The sequence below is a fragment of the Amia ocellicauda genome, chromosome 5, assembly GCF_036373705.1.
Source record: "Amia ocellicauda isolate fAmiCal2 chromosome 5, fAmiCal2.hap1, whole genome shotgun sequence".
NCBI classification, from domain to species: domain Eukaryota; kingdom Metazoa; phylum Chordata; class Actinopteri; order Amiiformes; family Amiidae; genus Amia; species Amia ocellicauda.
In genome coordinates this window covers 3,153,200-3,172,235 of record NC_089854.1, presented here as the reverse complement: position 1 = coordinate 3,172,235, position 19,036 = coordinate 3,153,200, and the positions used below count along the sequence as shown (strand labels likewise).

Sequence of the window (19,036 nt, the reverse complement as noted above, 5' to 3'; positions counted from 1 at the left end):
TGGTTGCGCTCGTAGAAATTGTAGTGATTTTATAATTTATTCTGCAGAATTGGAAATGGCTTTTAATGGTATGTCTGTCCGTCCGGTAGATCTGGTGAACGTGAGGCGCTGTACAAAGCTGACAGTAAAAGGATGTGCCATGCTGTGAATAGCATGCACTTATTAAAGATAGATTAATCAGATCTAATTTCTATAAAGATAACCAGAATAATTGAATGTTACAATGTAAAGCCTAAATATATACATTCTATAGTAGGTAGACTCGGACAGCTTTGTCTGAAGACATGTATACATACATGTATGCACACATACATGCTGCAAAGTCTTTTCCCCTCGCAGATTAAACAGTCTGTGTTGTGCTTTGTATTTGATTAAGTTTCATTAAGGTAATGAAAATCATTAACTGTACAGTAGCTAAGTGAGGAGTTAAGTTTGATTCTTTAATGACTGTATTGTAATTAGCCTATTTTTAAACGCCTTTTTATCTGGCAGAGGCGGCCCTAATAAAATGGTATTTAAAAATAGGTTAATTGCGATGCAGTGCTATTTATGCAATTGTTATAAATATAAATTGGATCAGCGCTCTAGTATAGCGGCGCTGAGACGAGTGGAGCTCTGGAGCCCCCTAGTGGAGGCGCGCAGGACGGCAGCCATCTTGGCAAGGCAGGTCTACTCCTGTGATGCACAGATTTAAATTTCCATAATGACGGGTTTTTTTTTTTTAAAGAGATGAGAACAATTAAAAAATCTAATTAAGAAGATAGTTCAATTTACAGTTCAATAGCCCTAAGTAATTAAAGAGTTATGTTGCAATGAAAACCAGAGACAGATGCTTGAACACCCCTACACAAACGACTGTGAAGCCGTTTGTCAATTACAGCTCCTATATTTGAAGTGAGGGTGAAGATTTTTTGTTTCTTCCCATCATTTAATGGTATAAACCCATATAGGAATGACTCTATTAACCCTATGAGGGGATGTGTCCTCTCTTCAGACCCACACATTTTTATCAACCATTTCATAAACCAAATCGAAAACTGGGATCTCCCAACTCACAATAAATCACTTCCAAATTGGTGCCGTTATCATTTTACTTCTGTGAGCCCTTTGTTTGGGGTTTGATTTGGTTTAAATGGGTTCCTCTTCACACGTTGCTGTGATTTCTCTTCATGAGCAGATTTTCGGGGGAACAGCTAGCTTGTCACATGACCTGAGCACATAAAGCAAGACCGACGATGTGTGAGATATTATAGGCCGTGTAACTGCCAACAACCACAGGTAACGGCTAGATGAATATTGACAATGTACCGTGCGTTTGCCACAGTGTGTGTTTAGGGAATAAACTGATGTTTTCCGTGGCTGTTGAATTCACGACACAGGAAAAGTCTGAGGCAAGAAAGGTGAATCGAGGTCCAAGAAAATGTTGTTTGTGGAAATATGGCACCATTTATTGAAAGTTACAGCTGAATTTTTCTGCCAGAAAGAAAATATATTTCATATAAATTAAAAAATAAATACCAGACACTACATAAATACAAATTTTTTTTTTTTTTTTTTTTTTTTTACAAGACAATTCATTTTCCAAGCATTTTATCTGCTGTGTTCGAACTGATTCATGTTTGGTTTGTAAAGTCAGCGTTACACTAAGAATTTGGTGTATTTAGTCCACTGTCTTTTTCATTTTAGTCAAATACCCAAATTTGCTTTCATTTCGACTCTCTTGCGCACAAGATCTTTTTTTCGCCCCATCAATTAGGAATGTCCAAAAAGTCATTTTCATCCACTGCAAACCTACATCGGCCAATCACAATCCTTGCTTTTGCCAGGTGTGCTTTAACATGATTTTATCTCATTCTGCACTTTGTCTATGCACGTGTTGCCCTGAGAGCCAGCTGACCGTCCTGCAGCACCCGTGTGGGGGTTTGTGTGATCTGAGAAGTTAACCCCCGCCACACTCTAGGTCTATCCAATGGATTGTTGTTCCCTAAATCACTACTGCAGAGAGGCTGTCATCAGCTGGCAGCTGCTAAGGATTCTGGGCTTAGAATCACGCATTATTATTGACATGGCAACACTTTAAAACAGTGGGCCGTCCAGTATGAATTTAGGCTGTTAGTGACTGTGATGTGTGATCGGATATTGCAGGAGTGACTCGCTCAGAGTTGTGTGTATGTGTCGGCCGTGTGAGGCGGTTGTGATCAGTTTTGTGTCGTTCTTTCACAGTTTGAATTGAGGGGTCTGGGTACCGCAGTGAACACAGCAGATACGAGAAATCAATCAGTAGACAGTGGATTTAAAATACATTTTCTTTCGCCACAGGCAATAGAGCGTTTAATGTCAGCTGTCCTATAGAGCTGAGGAGGGCAGGTGTAAAGAAGGCAGACATGACATGAACCAGGGCTAGTAAGAGCTGTCACATTGGGCTCAAAAAACAACAAACACAGGATTAAAATACAGCACAACTCGCACAGGAACACACCAAGGCCGCGAGCTGAAGAAAGGCAGGGGAATTCATATATACATTGATACAGAACAAAATAAAGTCACTTTCCATAATTGCTTAATTGATATTGCCCCCCTGTGGATCAGCAGTGTCACTACAACTTGCATAGAGCCTGGCTGGCCGCTTCCCCTCACTGCTGCTCCAGGCAAGTACCTGAGATATCCTTTCATGGATTCGTTTTTCAGTTTTACTCTGCATTTATTTTGTATTAATTCCCATTATAAACTAACAAACGTGATTCAGAGGGAAATGCAAATAAGTGTGTCCTCGAAAGAGTGAACAATTGGGTCAGTTGGCATAAACACGGCAAGATGGAGGGAAAGACAAAGCAATGCCATATTTTAATTGGCAGGTTTTGAGTATGTTCTCCTAGTATGAGGTTCTGACGGTATGAGCCGGGATCACGAGGTCGCAGTGCTGGTAATCCAGACCAACGATCAAAGACTCAGCTTTATTTCTCATCGGCAATTAAGGTTTTCACCGCGAAAAACAGTCCACTACCTGGAGAACCTGCCGAGCGAAGGACCCAACTGCATCCGGAGGCAAAGACAACCTCTGAGCTTTCAAAACGCAGGGTGTACAAAATAAACGTACAAAAGCAATCTGTATCACCGGACTGAGATTAATTGCAGATTAAACAACCGATACAGTCCAGGTGGGACACGGGCTGAGCGCTCGACATCAAGCCTGTCATTCCTGGGATTATTCTGTCCAAAAGAACTACAACAACAACGCAGAGACAACCCGAAGACAGAACGGTTGTGTACAGCAGGATCAAAGTCAGACTGCTTCTCAACACCCGGTCGAGGATTTGATGTGAACGGAATCATACGTGGATGAAGGCATTGCTGTAACACTGGGGTAAAAAGGAAGCTGTCCAATTGAAAGCTGAATAAAAACAAGAAAACATGTCAGCGCGGGTGGGGGGGGATCTGACAAGGATAGGCAAGATTGTGTAGTAATAGACAAAAGTCCACTCTGCTGCTGAAGGTGATTTTTAACTGGCTGACGGGCTTTTTGTGAATTTATTTCTTCAACAGAGTGATTTAATGCTGCTATAGTTTCTACCAGCATGGGGCAAATCTGTCAGTGGAGGAATATGTTTGTGTTTTTATTTTATTGCGCTATAACTAGCCCTGACTCCGTTGCTGTACCGGTACGAGGTGCATTGTGGGAACTGAAACAAAACCTGCAAAACTATCAACGTTGGCTAACAAAAAAATCACATTCACAAAGCTCATTTATAGCAGAATATAATCGAAGAATTACCATTCATCTGGGATTTCTTTTTGGATTTAAAAGACCTATATGTTTAAAAAAACAAAAACAAAACAATCACTGTAAAAATTACAAATACATGACTCTGTTTCTGGGACGAGGTCATCAGTCCTGAGTGAACAGGATTGGGTTATTGGTTAAATATTTCCAAATACAAAAAAAGGTCACTTGAGGAATAAAATAAAAAACAAAAATAAAAACGCAAGTCAAATATAATCCGGAGGTTCAACAGTGTACACAAGCCCGCAGGTTTTTTTTGTTTTTTTTTAAACTTTTTTCTTTTCTTTTTTTTTTTTTCTTTTAAATTTTTTAACACAAAATTACATTTCCAGTGCTTTGGGAGAAAAAAACAAAAACATAAATGCTATTCAAAACAGTCCAAATATGTATTTCTAGGCATATAAGTTAAAAAACTGGCCACTATGTTAAATTGGCATAGCTTCGCATCCTGCTGATGCTAAAATCATTCAGCACAAGAAGTATCTCAGCACCCAGACCAACCTGATAAAAATCTGACGTCACTGAAGGCCCTGTTTCAGACCAGTCCTACCGAGATCAATCCCTTTTGAGAGGTGTTGTGCCTCCTGGTAATTTTCGGGGGTTTAGTCCTCAGGGCCTTATAAAGATCACACCTTTTTAAGTGTGGCATTTAACCACAGTAATAAATTAATTGTATTGACCGTGGATCAATACATGTGGAGTTAGATGGGTGTTTGAAGACCCCTTTTCTCTGGAATGAAGTCCTGAGAATTACCCACCTAATACGTGAGCTCGAGTAGTGGGGCAATACTGTCGGTCTGAGAGAGACTCTCTAGCTACCTCGTGAACAGGGGCCTTCGAGCGGCCATCACTTCAGTGGGACGACTCGGGACGACTTCCCTGCTCTTATCGGATCACAAACACAAAAAGCTGCCAGTTGTAAAAAAAAAATTAAAACTAAAAACGTAAATGTATATTTCCCTCAATTCAGTTTTGAAGCCTTACATTCATTCGCGCCCGACTGCCTGACTGGGAGGCGGTCACGGGGGCGCACAGGAAGGAGCGACTTCTGTGGGAACAGTAAAATCAATCGCTGTTTTCGAGGCGCGATAACAACGGATGAGGCGTTAAAGAAAGTGGGTCTGCTACTGCGGAGGTTGGCGGGCAGTGACGCTGTGTCTGTACTGCTTTGGCTGTGTGTGTACGAGTGTGTGCGTGTGTGTGTGTGTGTGTGTGCATGTGCGGTTTCCCTACAGAGGACACTCAAAAGCACACACGGGCACGTAAAAAGTAAAAACAAAAACAAACGAGTGCAGTCAGTGCTACGGCGGAGAGGGGGTTGGCGGTTCGCAGGGGTGTGCGTGGGGCACGGCGTGGGGGAGTGTCACAGGATGTCGTCCTCCATGCTGAAGCTGCTGCGGCGGCTGCTGTCCACGGACTCCTCGGGGGACATGGCGGACAGCAGCGGGTCGCCCCCCAGCGGGGACAGCGCCTCATCCATGAGCATGAAGCCCAGATCCTTCTTGTTGCCCTCCGGGGAGGTGAAGGACAGGTCGGTGAGCTGGGACAGGGTGTCCGGGTAGCCCACTGCGCTGTCGCACAAGTCCAGTGTCTGCGCAAAGTCAAAGTGCTGGGAGCTGCCCACTGATGGGTACTGCAGCGGCCCTGGCTGGTGGTTCTCCATCGGGTGTTGCTGAGGCGTGTGCTGCTGGTGCTGCTGGGGTGGGTGCTGTTGGTGCTGGGGAGGGGGCAGGCCGTCCACGCAGGGCTTCTCCTCGGGGCTGGTCTCCTGCTTCACCAGGGAGTTGAGCAGCTCCGCATGGCCCATCCCGGAGGGGGAGTTGCTGGGAAGGCCGTGCATCCGGGCTTGCATCTCCAGCTCCTGGGGAGAGATGTTCGGAGGGACATCAGGCAACGCTTTCAGATCTTCGACACATGGAAACCAAACCAAGCTGGAGCTTCTGAAGCAGAGGTCTTGCGAGAAGGAGGCCACCACACAGCGCAATAATGCTAAAAACGAGGGCGTTGCCACAGCCGTCTCTTACCTGAATCCGAAGCCACAGCTGCTTGTTGGCCATCTCCATCCTCTTGAAGTTGTTCTCCACCTCCCGCGATCTCTGCACATCTTTCTGCATTTTCTTGATGTACTCCACGGACGCCTTGAGGATGGTTCCCTTGTTCCAGCGAACGTCCCTAGGGTTCAACGTACCAACGATTTCATTGTATGAATAGAGTCGGCTAAATCGATCCAAATAAGGAAATATGGTGGTCAAAAAGCAGCTTTCCATCAAATACAGACCAGAAAAACACAACCCAAGGACAACTCATTCGTGGCAGACTTACAGATCGTTAGTCTTGGGGATCATCGTGCCCAGCTCTTTGATTCGGTCATTGATGTTGAACCTCCGTCTTCTCTCGACTGAGCCATGCGAGGGAAAGCCAGGGAATGGACGACAAAAGAAGGGTTGGGGGGAGGGAGGAGAGAAAACTATTTAGGTGCTGACAAACTGAATGCATCCACATTTATTTATTAAATTATTCTTTTCCAGCTGCATTGATCTCTCTCTCTATTGGCACCGATTGTTGAAACACAAAGTCATCTGGGTAGCACTGCTTCTAGTCAGATGGGAAGATTACACTATTGTGCAGTCTGTGTGTGTTACAATGGGCCTCGGCACACTGTTTATCCTGAGAGTGGTACGTGTAATTGCAGCGTGCGATGTTTAGTACAATCCAGCATGTTTTACACCATAATTGCAGGATAGTTAAGCACATCTGCGAGGGTAAACATTTATAAAATATATATATTTAACAATGCCACCCCCCAATGCCTGGCGTTCCTCCAGGTGTCAGACAAATCCTGAATCTCTGCCAATCACTGTTTTATGTCTTCCCCTTTGCCATCCCAATATTGTCGCAGGTAATCTTTTATTTTTGCAGCTCTTGCAGAATTGTACTGGTTAACTGAACACTCTAGGGCTGTATATTGCCGGTTAGGTATTTAAAGGGGGGGGTGGGGGTAAATGACACTCTCTTCTCTCTCAATAGCCGAACTTTACACCGGGGGGTATCGTAAAGGGGTACTCACTCAGGTTGTGATTGTCCTTCTTCTGCCTCTCCTTTGCCAGAGCACGGGCTTCTGCATCTTAACAAAAACAAGCTCAGTCAGTTAGAGGTTCTTTCACACCGCCTCGCTCGATTGGAGGCGGTTTCCTGTCGATCCGTAGATCTCAACAGGGCATCAGTCTGGCTGTCATACAGGCACGCTCAAATATGTGACTTCTCCAGGGCTGGGAACCCTGCAGGAGGTGATGGTGTCATTCTGCCCATCACCACCTCAGAGCTCTTCTAATTTGCGAAACGCAGAGAATGCAGATTTACACTGTTTTGTTCAGTGTGAGACTTAATGGCATTGTTCTCTACATTGGTGTTGAAGCCATCAGCCCCATGTCCGTGCCAGTCCCCCGTGTCCTGGCCGTGTCAGTTCCCCGTGGCGTGGACGTGTCAGTCCCCCGTGTCCTGGCCGTGTCAGTCCCCCGTGTCGTGGCCGTGTCAGTCCCCCGTGTCATGGACGTGTCAGTCCCCCGTGTCCTGGCCGTGTCAGTTGCGTGTTGTGGCAGGGCTCTGTGCCTGCAGCAGTGATTGTGCTTACCCGACATTTCCCTTTTGATGGCAAGGTTGGCGGGGCAGGAGTTGCTGGTCATGGCGATGGTGGGGCCAGCGATGCCCCCAGGGGCGGCGTACACATCTAAATGGCTGCTGGACAGGGGCAGCTGCAGGGGGAAATAAAATACAATATGGGAAAGTGAGTGTATGTATTCAATAATGGATATATAATTTAATAATTGCTGTTTTGTGACATATTTCCCTTCTAATGTACGTTTTTTTTTTTGTGCCCAAATTATGATTTCTCTCAGCCACTTCTGTACAACTATTCCTCTCGGCTGTAATCCTACAAGCGTATCTCCAGTATGATCTGAAACCTATCATGGGGAGACACAAACCTCAGATAAGATCTGATAAAACGCAGATTAATGTGTAACACAAAAGCAAAGTGTTACGCTACTTGTGAAAGTAATTATTGACTATCAGGAATTTGTCTATCTATCTCCCTTTTATTGCTTTACTGTCTTTGTGTGCCCTGCATTCTTGAGAATTAAATGCCATAATGCTCAGACTTTACAGATATGACAGAGGTTGGGGACGATAAAGCTATCTAGCGAAAGACAGAGAGGACAGTCCTTCTGTGCACAGTTGTGTTTGCTGAAATATATTAGGCATGTATCTCTTTCTGGATGTTGCTCTGTCCTTACAGCTATAGATGCAGAGAGCTATTTGATCTCTGTAGACGAATCCAAACAAGGCACTCTTAACTTTCCCACGCCAAAGTCTGAGCTGGGAACCTAAGGGCTAAATCCAGTTATTAAAGACGCGTATCTCTGCAGCATTTTTCTTTTTTCACGATAATTAGTAACGTTCACTCTCCAAGTGGAAGGGGGCAATCACGCAGGGTAATGATGATGATACACCAACCTGCACAATAGCCTCTCATTTGCTGCAACATGTGTTTACCAGTCTGAGGGGTAATTTGCAGTCCAACAGTGGGGGATTGTCAGTGCAGTGGAAGAAACCCTTTTGATTTTTAAAAATAGTCTCTGTGTGACTGTGTGACCGCTTGACCCCATGCATGCTCTGTGACAGGAGGGCCCTTTGTTTGTGTTTTAGTAAAGCATCCTCGCATTGCTTAGTTTACATGTGAAAAACAAAGCCTGTGGCACAGATAGATATTTTTAAAGACCAACAGCAGCACCCTGTATCAAATGTCTAATTGGTTATGGGGTGTTGCAGTTTACTCAACTCAAATCTCGAGACTCACTGAGCAGCGGTTAAAGGGTTTTAATCCACGCTGGGATAGATTTCCTTGCTATGAAAAGCTGTGTTATATTGTATTGTCCCTTGACTTCATTCTTATGATTAGAAAGCATGACATTTGCAGATGTTTCTCTTGTAAAAGATTTTCCTGTATAGTTTCAAGCTCTATGTCAGTACACACAGGGAAAACATGGTTATATATTCAAGTATCCAGTGCAGTCACTTCAGGTTTTGTCATTTTTTTTTTTTTTTTTTTTCTTGACGGTGGAATATAATCAAAAAGCTGTTCTATCACTGAAACTGGTAAAACCAACATCAGCTCTGCAGTATCAGAGGATGATCGCGTGCACTCGGCTAATGAACACTAAAATATGTCAATAATGGGACTGATTACAGTGGTTCTTAAATGTTGCACACAGACAAACATCTGCCTGCTGTTCAGATGAGATCCACTCACAAGCTCAAAGCAGGAGCGTTGTGCATGTCTCTGTTTCTCCCAAAATCAAACTCAAACACCGCACAGTCTGACTGAACCAGCAGAAATGGATTACACTTTTAAGGACCCAACTGATGCACTCACACCTCTGCCTGCAGCCAAAACTATCCTCAATCCATAACTCCCCTCTTGATGCAGTTTTCCACAAATCGTTTTTTTTAATTCACACAATTCCCTTGTCACCAGAAGCCGAGCACTAATCTATTGTGAGTCTCTGTCTATTCGTAGACAGATTCAGTGCTTTTATTGTGTCTCTCGCTATCTAGAAGGCAGTCTCACTGTTCACTCACCAGCTGTATCTTCTGCCCGTCGATGACCTCCACGATCGCGTACGCTTTGCCTTTTTCCTTCATGCTGCTGAAAGCAAACTGCCGGCTCTGCCTCCACCGACCGCTATCCCACGACAGACTAACCCAGGCAAGCCTAAACCTGTGCACTTCTTCTGTTTTGCTTAACAACAGAGAATGAACTTTCCCCTCATTGGACTTTCAGCCTGTTTTCCCCTGTAGTCAATTGTCTCTCAAAAGTGTCTTGTAAACAAGTTTAACTCTAACTGGAAGTGGTTTAATTGTTAATTTTCAAGAGCAAAGTGCTGAGCTTTTCTCAAAGGGCTTTTTGCACAAGTTCTGAGCCCGTTTCAGCATCTCCCTATTGCTGTTAGTTCGAGTGGTTAATACAGTCGAGTGGTTAATACATTCTGTACACCAGTAACACTTTCAGGGTTAAGTTGTATGCATTTTGTGTGGTTTGCACAGTAACACAGCCAGTGTTCGTAGGCAAACGTTACCTTGTACATTATTTCTGGACATGACCCTATCATTAACAAAATGGCTATTCAGAAATGTATTTCGGAGAAGGAGTCTATTGTTGCCTAATTGTAGAGTCATACGGGGGAGGATTACAGAGGAACTTTGAAAGTCCCACACTGTGAACTTGAGATAAATAGCTGGAGCAACACATTGCGAAGAAACTTGATCTAAAAAAAGATGGGTTACGCTAAACCGCGACCGTATTTGGAGTCGTCTATAGAGTGTGACGCCAACGTACAGCAAACAAACGTAACAGAGGCCGAATCCTAACTGACACTCACTGTGTTTGACATTTGAACCACGGGGTCAACATAGGCCTGTATGTCATCATTGTAGCTGGACTCCAGACTGATGATGTCATCGATGACTTCGTCCATCTGCAGGAGAGAAGAGGCACATTCACAAGGTTGCTATGCGACGGAGGGCCCGAGCCCACGCGTGCTGCAGAGCAGACAAACACATGCAAGAATGTCTCGCACCAGCGCCGGGGCTGTGCTACTGATTCTGTGTGTGAAGGGCTCAGAAGCCAGGCTGATACAAGCCAGGCTGATACAAACCCGGTGAAAGATATGATAGATACTTGCTATGCATACTTGGCACTTATCTGAATGCTGGAAAGTTTCGTTTTTTTCAAGTTTAATATTAAATGTGAATTGCACTTAAATTGAAGTTCTGCTTCCACTAAAAAACTCCTGTGTCAGCAGAAGAACCTCTTGCTTATTGTTCAGCCAAATCAGTGATGGCCGCAGTTACACAAAGTCAGGGCAGTAAATGAATCCTGCAGGGACCAAAGTCTGTGTGGGACTGTAGTGTGAACGGACTCCCAGTGCAGCTTGAGTGCACTACAGCTGTTTAAAGTGTAATTACACCACGGCTGCAGTAATTGTGTAGTTAACCAGCAATCGCAATTACACAAACACCTTGACCTTTAGAAAGTTTGGGCTTTTGATATCTTTGGCTGAGTCCTCCTGCATGGACAGGGACAACGTAAAAAGCATCAGGCAATGCGACAAACATGGGAATAATCAAACCTGCAGAACAGATGATTACCAGAGATATAACAACCTCCGTCTGTACAGGAAGTAGCTGATGGAGACAGAAGCGGACAATCCTCTCTGAAGAGGTATCCTTTATTGTCATTAAACTGCAAATACCAGAGGGCAGATATAACTTTTACTACTGGAGGTGACCTGCTGAGTGTCTGATCAAGAAGTTGATTGAGAGTGTGTCGAATGCTGTGATCATTTGATTCCAAAATATTTGTGTGTGTGTCGGGGGGGAACAACATTCAATTATTAGGAAGGTCCATGTGACAGAAGAGAAATTGTATTTTAAGGTGGTAAGAGCAGTGAAGTGTCAGTATAAGCCCGAGATAACCGGGAGATTTGGGGCTCTGGTTCCTTTAAGGGAGATTTGGGGCCCTGGTTCCTTTAACAGACATTTGGGGGCCTGGTTCTTTAATCAGACATTTGGGGCCCTCGTTCCTTTAAGAGACATTGGGGGCCCTGGATCGTGATGTTATGTGTCCCCCTCCCCAAACACCCTCTCTCTTCTCATATTAGTTCATCTAAAGGCTTGATTGTAAACAGATTTCTTCCAGTGTTGGCGCCTTATCATTATAAATTCACCGGCCAAATGATGAAGTACGTTTTATTTCACGTTCTTGTACGCTCAGCGCGGGGCTGTTGAGCTCAGACGGACACACCTCCTTCTCGTGGCTGGAGCCGATGTTCAGCAGGGCCATGGGGCTGTTGGGAGCGCTGTTGCCTGCCGAGTGGTTGATGAGCTGCTCGGTCCGCATGCAGGGTGAGGGCCCGGGGGGCGGGGGCGAGGGCTGCACCCCCGTCACGGCGTGCACGGCCTGCTTGGTGGCAAAGGTGGTGGACAGGTACTGCTTCACCTGCTGCCGCTGCGACTGCTGGATGTGGTACTTGGTGGGGTTCTCCAGGTGGGTCTGCACCTGTGTGGGGGGGAACACAACAAGAACAGCGTCAGTGTAGTCGGGGGGGCAGTTGCTGGACCACGGGGCCGGGCCGAGACCCCAGAGCTGATTTTAGTGGATGCCACGCGCTGCTGCGGCCCTTAGTGTGAGCGTCACAGCAATGCAGTGGGAATCTGTGTGACCGGACCTCTGATGGGCACAGCGAGGCTCTGTCTGAGGAAACAGGAAGTTAGTCTCCATCAGCTGTCTTGTGAAATAATTTAGTGTTTATAATTATTTTGATAATTTAAGGAAACAGCTTAAGCTTGTTGAGCAACGATGGGGACGTGTTCCCTTTTAAAAGATGCCACACAATCCCTGTTCCCGAGTGACGCCGTCTCTGAACTGCCACCCATAAGAGAACTAATTATTTACTACTATATATATGTATGTATATATACATATTTATATTTTAATAATTTATATATAACATTTATAAGTATTATATTCATATTGCAAATGGGAAGATGATGTCACTTACCAAGAGTCATGTGATTGTGAAATAGGGGATTTTCAGAAAAGTAGCAGGGTGGACAGAAGACTAGGAACACAACAAACATTTTTATTTTCAAAATTATGTATGCGCCGGTCTTGAAATATAGATTTAAAGAAGAAAAGGACACATTTAACTTCATTATTGGAAAAAAATGTTTTGTTTTTTTTTAGATTAAAGTTGTGAAATCATGCCGGGGAGGCATTTTTTGAAGAATATAAGTGTTTGTAGAATGACCCATATAATATATATTTTATTATATATAATATAATTATATATAATAAAGTTATATGTATATTAAATATATCTATATTAATTTATATGTATGTGTGTATATCGGGTCATTGAAAAAGAACTCCAAGGTTTAACTTTAACAACTTAGAAATTAGGAGTTATTTTTTAATGTGTGTGTGTGTGTGTGTGTGTGTGTGTGTGTATATATATATATATATAGAGAGAGAGAGAGAGAGAGAGAGAGAGAGTGAGGGAAAAAAGTATTTGATCCCCTGCTGATTTTGTACGTTTGCCCACTGACAAAGAAATGATCAGTCTATAATTTTAATGGTAGGTGTATTTTAACAGTGAGACAGAATAACAACAACAAAATCCAGAAAAACGCATTTAAAAAAAGTTACAAATTGATTTGCATGTTAATGAGGGAAGTAAGTATTTGATCCCCTATCAATCAGCAAGATTTCTGGCTCCCAGGTGTCTTTTATACAGGTAACGAGCTGAGATTAGGAGCACTCTCTTAAAGGGACTCTCCTAATCTCAGCTCATTACCTGTATAAAAGACACCTGTCCACAGAAGCAATCAATCAATCAGATTCCAAACTCTCCACCATGGCCAATACCAAAGAGCTGTCCAAGGATGTCAGGGACAAGATTGTAGACCTACACAAGGCTGGAATGGGCTACAAGACCATCGCCAAGCAGCTTGGTGAGAAGGTGACAACAGTTGGTGCGATTATTCGCAAAAGGAAGAAACACAAAATACTGTCAGTTTCCCTCGGTCTGGGGCTCCATGCAAGATCTCACCTCGTGGAGTTTCAATGATCATGAGAACGGTGAGGAATCTTGTTAAGGCAGTTGGGACCATAGTCACCAAGAAAACAATTGGGAACACTACACCGTGAAGGACTGAAATCCTGCAGTGCCCGCAAGGTCCACCTGCTCAAGAAAGCACATGTACAGGCCCGTCTGAAGTTTGCCAATGAACATCTGAATGATTCAGAGGAGAACTGGGTGAAAGTGTTGTGGTCAGATGAGACCAAAATTGAGCTCTTTGGCATCAACTCAAGTCGCCGTGTTTGGAGGAGGAGGAATGACCCCAAGAACACCATCCCCACCGTCAAACATGGAGGTGGAAACATTATGCTTTGGGGGTGTTTTTCTGCTAAGGGGACAGGACAACTGCACCGCATCAAAGGGACGATGGACGGGGCCATGTACCGTCAAATCTTGGGTGAGAACCTCCTTCCCTCAGCCAGGGCATTGAAAATGGGTTGTGGATGGGTATTCCAGCATGACAATGACCCAAAACACACAGCCAAGGCAACAAAGGAGTGGCTCAAGAAGAAGCACATTAAGGTCCTGGAGTGGCCTAGCCAGTCTCCAGACCTTAATCCCATAGAAAATCTGTGGAGGGAGCTGAAGGTTCGAGCTGCCAAACGTCAGCCTCGAAACCTTAATGACTTGGAGAGGATCTGCAAAGAGGAGTGGGACAAAATCCCTCCTGAGATGTGTGCAAACCTGGTGGCCAACTACAAGAAACGTCTGACCTCTGTGATTGCCAACAAGGGTTTTGCCACCAAGTACTAAGTCGAAGGGGTCAAATACTTATTTCCCTCATTAACATGCAAATCAATGTATAACTTTTTTGAAATGCGTTTTTCTGGATTTTTTTGTTGTTATTCTGTCTCTCACTGTTAAAATACACCTACCATTAAAATTATAGACCGATCATTTCTTTGTCAGTGGGCAAACGTACAAAATCAGCAGGGGATCAAATACTTTTTTCCCTCATTGTATATATGTATGTATATATATATATATATATATATATATATATATATATATATATATATATATATATTTAATTGTGTGTGTTTGTATGAAAAGACAAGTTCTAAACTTTTTTTTTGTCCCCCCACTCCCAAGATAAGCTGTTCGATCCAAACTTCCCTGTCTGTGTTCCTTGCCAACGTTACCTAGGTGGGTATTTTTGGATGCAGACGTATTGATTTGTTTCCCTTTCTTTCTTTTTTTTTCTCGCACGCTTTTCTGCAGAGGCAACAGCCCCCGGCACACCTGACAAGTCAATAAGCGAGTCGATAGGGAGTTGGAAAAGGCACACACACACACAAACACAGGACTCGGTTACAGGAAGTGACTTGGATGACGGGACCACACAGAGAAGCCCCCCCGGCTGCGTTCGAGGCACAGACCCAGACAGTTATGTAATGCTGAAGTTTTAATCTGAGCGCTGAAGGCTCTGAGCCCCTCTGAGATTTCGGTGAAATCCTGGAGGCACCGCATGCTGGGTGAAAGGCTAGGGGGAGTTTGCCCTCATTCTTTCACTTCAAAGACACACACAAGGGAGTTTTTTTTCTGGTATTATTATTATTATTAAATACAAGAACTTCCCTGCTTTTACTTCCGTTGAAATCCTCCTCAAACCCCCTCAAAGAATGTAAAATAAAGTTAGTTTTTTTTTTAACAAATAAAATGTGAACGTTTTATTTCATTTTCAAAGTATCTCACTTGAGTCTAAAGTAACAAGGAGCCGCGGCGCTGTGATGTGCTCCCCAGGGATGCGCTGTTATTATCACGCTGAGCTGTCACATCCCACTAACAACAAGGCTCTGGATTAGCAAAGGAAAGTCAGTCATGTCTTCTGTGGGCCGACTGAATTCAGGCTCGATCCGGATAAACATCTTGGGAGAAACGGCGTACGAATAAATAGGGCGCTGCGGTTACTTTGCGTTACCACCGATGTGGGCCTCTCATAATTAACCCCAGATAGAGCCGTTCGAAACCAGAAGTTAACTAGTTAGTCTAAAATAAATCGATACATTTCCACCACAATTTACAGTAGACCACTGATATTAAAAAGGTTTTGAGTGACAGCAGGTCAATGGCAGCTGGAAAAGCATTAAGGTCCAAAATGTAGTGGATCCAGCACTTAAGCTGCCACGATGCATTTTGTTTTGTGAAAATGTCTAAAAAAATTACCGCAATCCAAGTGTTTATTACTCCCAGATAGAAATCAAGAGAAAGCCCAGGCAGGCCTGAAACTTCGCAACATCCCCCGACAGAGTTAGTCACGATGGTACAAACAGCATTAGGAGGACGATATCATCAGGCTTTGCATCATACATTTCATGCTTCGTATTTTGCTGAAGACTTCTACATGGAAGTGTATCGAGTTCGCTCTAAACATAAACCAAATAAACAAATAATCCCCCTTCCCTTACCTGCTTGCTGGTCCACCTCATTTTATCTGCTTCGTAGCGCAATCCAACGAGTCTGCTTCCACCCAACAAAGGCAACTGGTGCTGCGCTAAGCCCGGCTCTGAGCTAACCCTGCCCAGACCACCTCGCTGCCCCAGCCCCCCCCCCGAATCTGCAGAGAGGGGCCAATCTGCGGCAGCACGTGAAGGATTATCCACCCTTAAACCAGTCCGATCGCTGGACACCGAGGGGCTGAGCCGGGCTGCTGCTGCCTCCAGGGTGGGCTACCCAGACCCCCGACTGCCCCGGCCTCCCTGCCAGACACCGGTGACGCGCAGTCGTACCATTTAAATCCTACAGGCCAACGAGATCTCCTTCCACACCGGGCTTTCACAGAACAGATACTATTGAAAAGGTTTTATAGATCTGTTTTAATCATCACTTCTGAGCAGGTATCTGCCCAGCAGTGACTTTAGCATGGGCCTCGTCAAACTGCGCCTTTAGTAAGCGTGTGGATAACTGCGCGATTGAAAAGGACTGCTCTCTCCAAACCTGGGAATTAGGACAGAAAAACAAATCCAAACAGAATCTAAAGAATTTGCTTTTAGAGGAAAATGAAGGCAGTGATTCGATGCCTTCTAAGTATTGGTGTTGTTGGATGCTTTGTTGCTGTTGTCAAGGTTATTGAATGTTTTAATTCCTGCCTGCCAACCAAATTTCCCCTTTTTTATTTGAATTGAATTGATTGAACTGAAGGGAGTGGATGAGTGATTCAAAATTAAATCAATACCAATTCTTGTGTGTGTGTGAGAGTGTATAAACAACATCAGAGGTGTAGAAACCACATTCGCTCTGAACAATGCCATACGACGCTGTGTCCCACACCGACACTCACCTTGAGCACCTCCACAGGCACCTGCATGGGCGTGGGAAAGTGCGCTGGGGCGTTGATGGCGGGCGTGGCCGGCACAGGCATGCGCTGCTGCATGTAGTGCAGGGCAGCCGCCTGCTGCTGTTCCCGCTCCCGCTGCTCCTCTTGCTGCAACTGGTCACGCATGAGCTGCAGGCGTAGGCCGATCCGGGACGCCATGGCGCCGGGCGGGTGGGGGGTGGATACGGGGGTCCTGGGGGGCCGGGGAGGGAGTCCGGGGACACGGGGCGCGGGGCGGTCACTGGAAGACAGGAAGACAAAGGACGGGATGTTAAGAGAGAGGACCGAGAGAAGCAACCCTTGAATGGAACAGGTTTTGTTGCCCACAGTCCCCACGGGCACCGGGGCAGCGCCATGTCAATAAAGGTTGGCAGTAAATACAGTAAGATCCCATTAAGCAATAGACAACTGATTTCCTGATTGTGGCTGAGCTGTATTTACTCATCGACACATGAAGAAAAACAGGTGCTTTTGTGTGAATAGATTAAAACTGTCCCGTAATATCACAGAACCTCAATCGCAGTGATCAATACCATCTCTGTCATCGTCGTCGAACCATGTCGCGACGGCGCTGGCCTTGTGATTGTCACGAGGGTGTTTGTGTTGTGACTCTCGAGCTCGGTCACAAGAGACCGGCCGCGCTGTGGGACATCCCCCCTGCACCCCTGGCCAGGCAGGAGAGTCCCGCACGGGGATTTCCCCCCAGCTGCACACTCTCGATTATTCAAAACCCAGCTGACAATCATTAATACATCAATGTCACTAGTAATGGTAGATGCAGTGGTAATAATAGTAAACAAAAGTAACAATAACAATCAGACATGATCTCAGTGTATTGGCGAATACCTGTAAAAAAGAAATCTCTGCTCGTTTGTTTTGACAGCTGTAGAAACCAAACACACAAAAAGGACAGACCTCCTTTAAAGAAAGAAAAAAGCCCCAGATTTACACAAAAAATTTACAGCATGGGTCGCCCAGGGGCTGGTGGAAATGGTTATTGTTCGGAGGTACAATAAGAAAACAAGCTCCTATTGAAATGCCACTGAAGCTGCCCTTAGGCCACAATGTATGTTTTAAACCCAGTCCAAACACACAGGGACCTTTGTGATGCGGCTCATTCACGGACCGTTTCAGCTGTGTCACTGGAACCCGGTCAAAAATTTGTCTCCATTTCAACAGAGGAGCTGCCGAGGAGACGGGGGGGCGGCACACAGATGTGCACATCTGCAGTGCCGCCGTATAATGGACGGCCTGGAGTTGATTATCACATCGGGATCATCGGGAGAATGATAACCGTCCTCCTCCTCCTTCTCTCATCTTCATAATAATAGATGAATTTAACGGAAGAGGAACAAGAGGTTCTGGTTATTGTGGCCTGGGAATTTTTCAGATTTTATTAGTCTATTTATATATCTGAGATCAGATAATCCGTGGAGTTGGGCCACTTTAATTAGCCAATCAAACGTCACTGAAGCGAAAGGGCACAGATCAGACTGCGCGCATCTTTTCAGCCGCCCCACCAGGTAGACACAGACAAAGCATTGCATGATAACCACTTAATCACAAGGTACCGGTGTTAATTTAAAAACGTCAGCAAGGTAAATAACTGAATGTTGTGGCGCATTTAATCTCTCCTGACTGAAACTCTGACATTCCCTCAAATTTTTCCCCACTACGGACGCCCTTTACTCCAGTGCCACATTAGTGGTCTTATTTTAAGAAAGATTGAGAAGGTACCCAACTAACACACAACGTTCTCACAACATTGCAGCAAGGTTGTTGGTGGGTTGGGGCCCACACAACGTTGCAGCAACGTGGTGACAACATTGGAAATGTTATTCAAATAAACGTCACGTTATCTGGGTAGAGCACTAAACATGCCACTTACATGCAATAAGGACAACATTTCAAACATAGATACCGTTAAAACCTGAGAGGGAACGTGTTTCTGGGCCCTCAGACCAGCCCAGCTTCGTCGTAAAATGAAACCTCTCGACCCATGTTTACAGTTTAGCTGTGTGTATCTATTTTGTGTGTGGTGTGTCACTCCTGCCCGTGTTTCAGTGCCTCTAGAGCCGAGCATGGGCAGGCCTGGGTCTGTGCCAGCAACACCACTTACAGTAAATATCCTGGAATGCAGAAAACGTTTATTTATAAACCCCGATAAAGCCCGTGGAAGATCTCTGTGTTGAACCTCTGGGCCTCAAAGTCTTGTGTAGGAGGAGAGGCAACTCATGTGTC

The 19,036-nt window shown here is 44.8% G+C and overlaps 1 protein-coding gene across 5 annotated transcripts in view; it reads right to left on the bottom strand.

Moving 5' to 3' along the window:
• Nucleotides 1-1,421: 1,421 nt before the first annotated feature.
• Nucleotides 1,422-19,036, bottom strand: part of tfeb (transcription factor EB) — a 33,885-nt gene continuing 16,270 nt past the window's right edge. For 3 of the 5 annotated variants that reach the window (XM_066703257.1, XM_066703256.1, XM_066703259.1), the window contains 8 exons: nt 16,760-17,036; nt 11,643-11,897; nt 10,219-10,314; nt 7,413-7,533; nt 6,849-6,905; nt 6,104-6,179; nt 5,806-5,998; nt 1,422-5,642 (listed from right to left, as the gene is read on the bottom strand). In XM_066703257.1, coding sequence (XP_066559354.1) covers nt 5,145-5,642; nt 5,806-5,998; nt 6,104-6,179; nt 6,849-6,905; nt 7,413-7,533; nt 10,219-10,314; nt 11,643-11,897; nt 16,760-16,954 — 1,491 coding nt within the window. In that variant the 5' untranslated portion in view covers nt 16,955-17,036 and the 3' untranslated portion in view covers nt 1,422-5,144. The remainder of the gene's footprint in view (nt 5,643-5,805; nt 5,999-6,103; nt 6,180-6,848; nt 6,906-7,412; nt 7,534-10,218; nt 10,315-11,642; nt 11,898-16,759; nt 17,037-19,036) is intronic. The other 2 variants (XM_066703260.1, XM_066703261.1) reach the window with 2 other exon arrangements.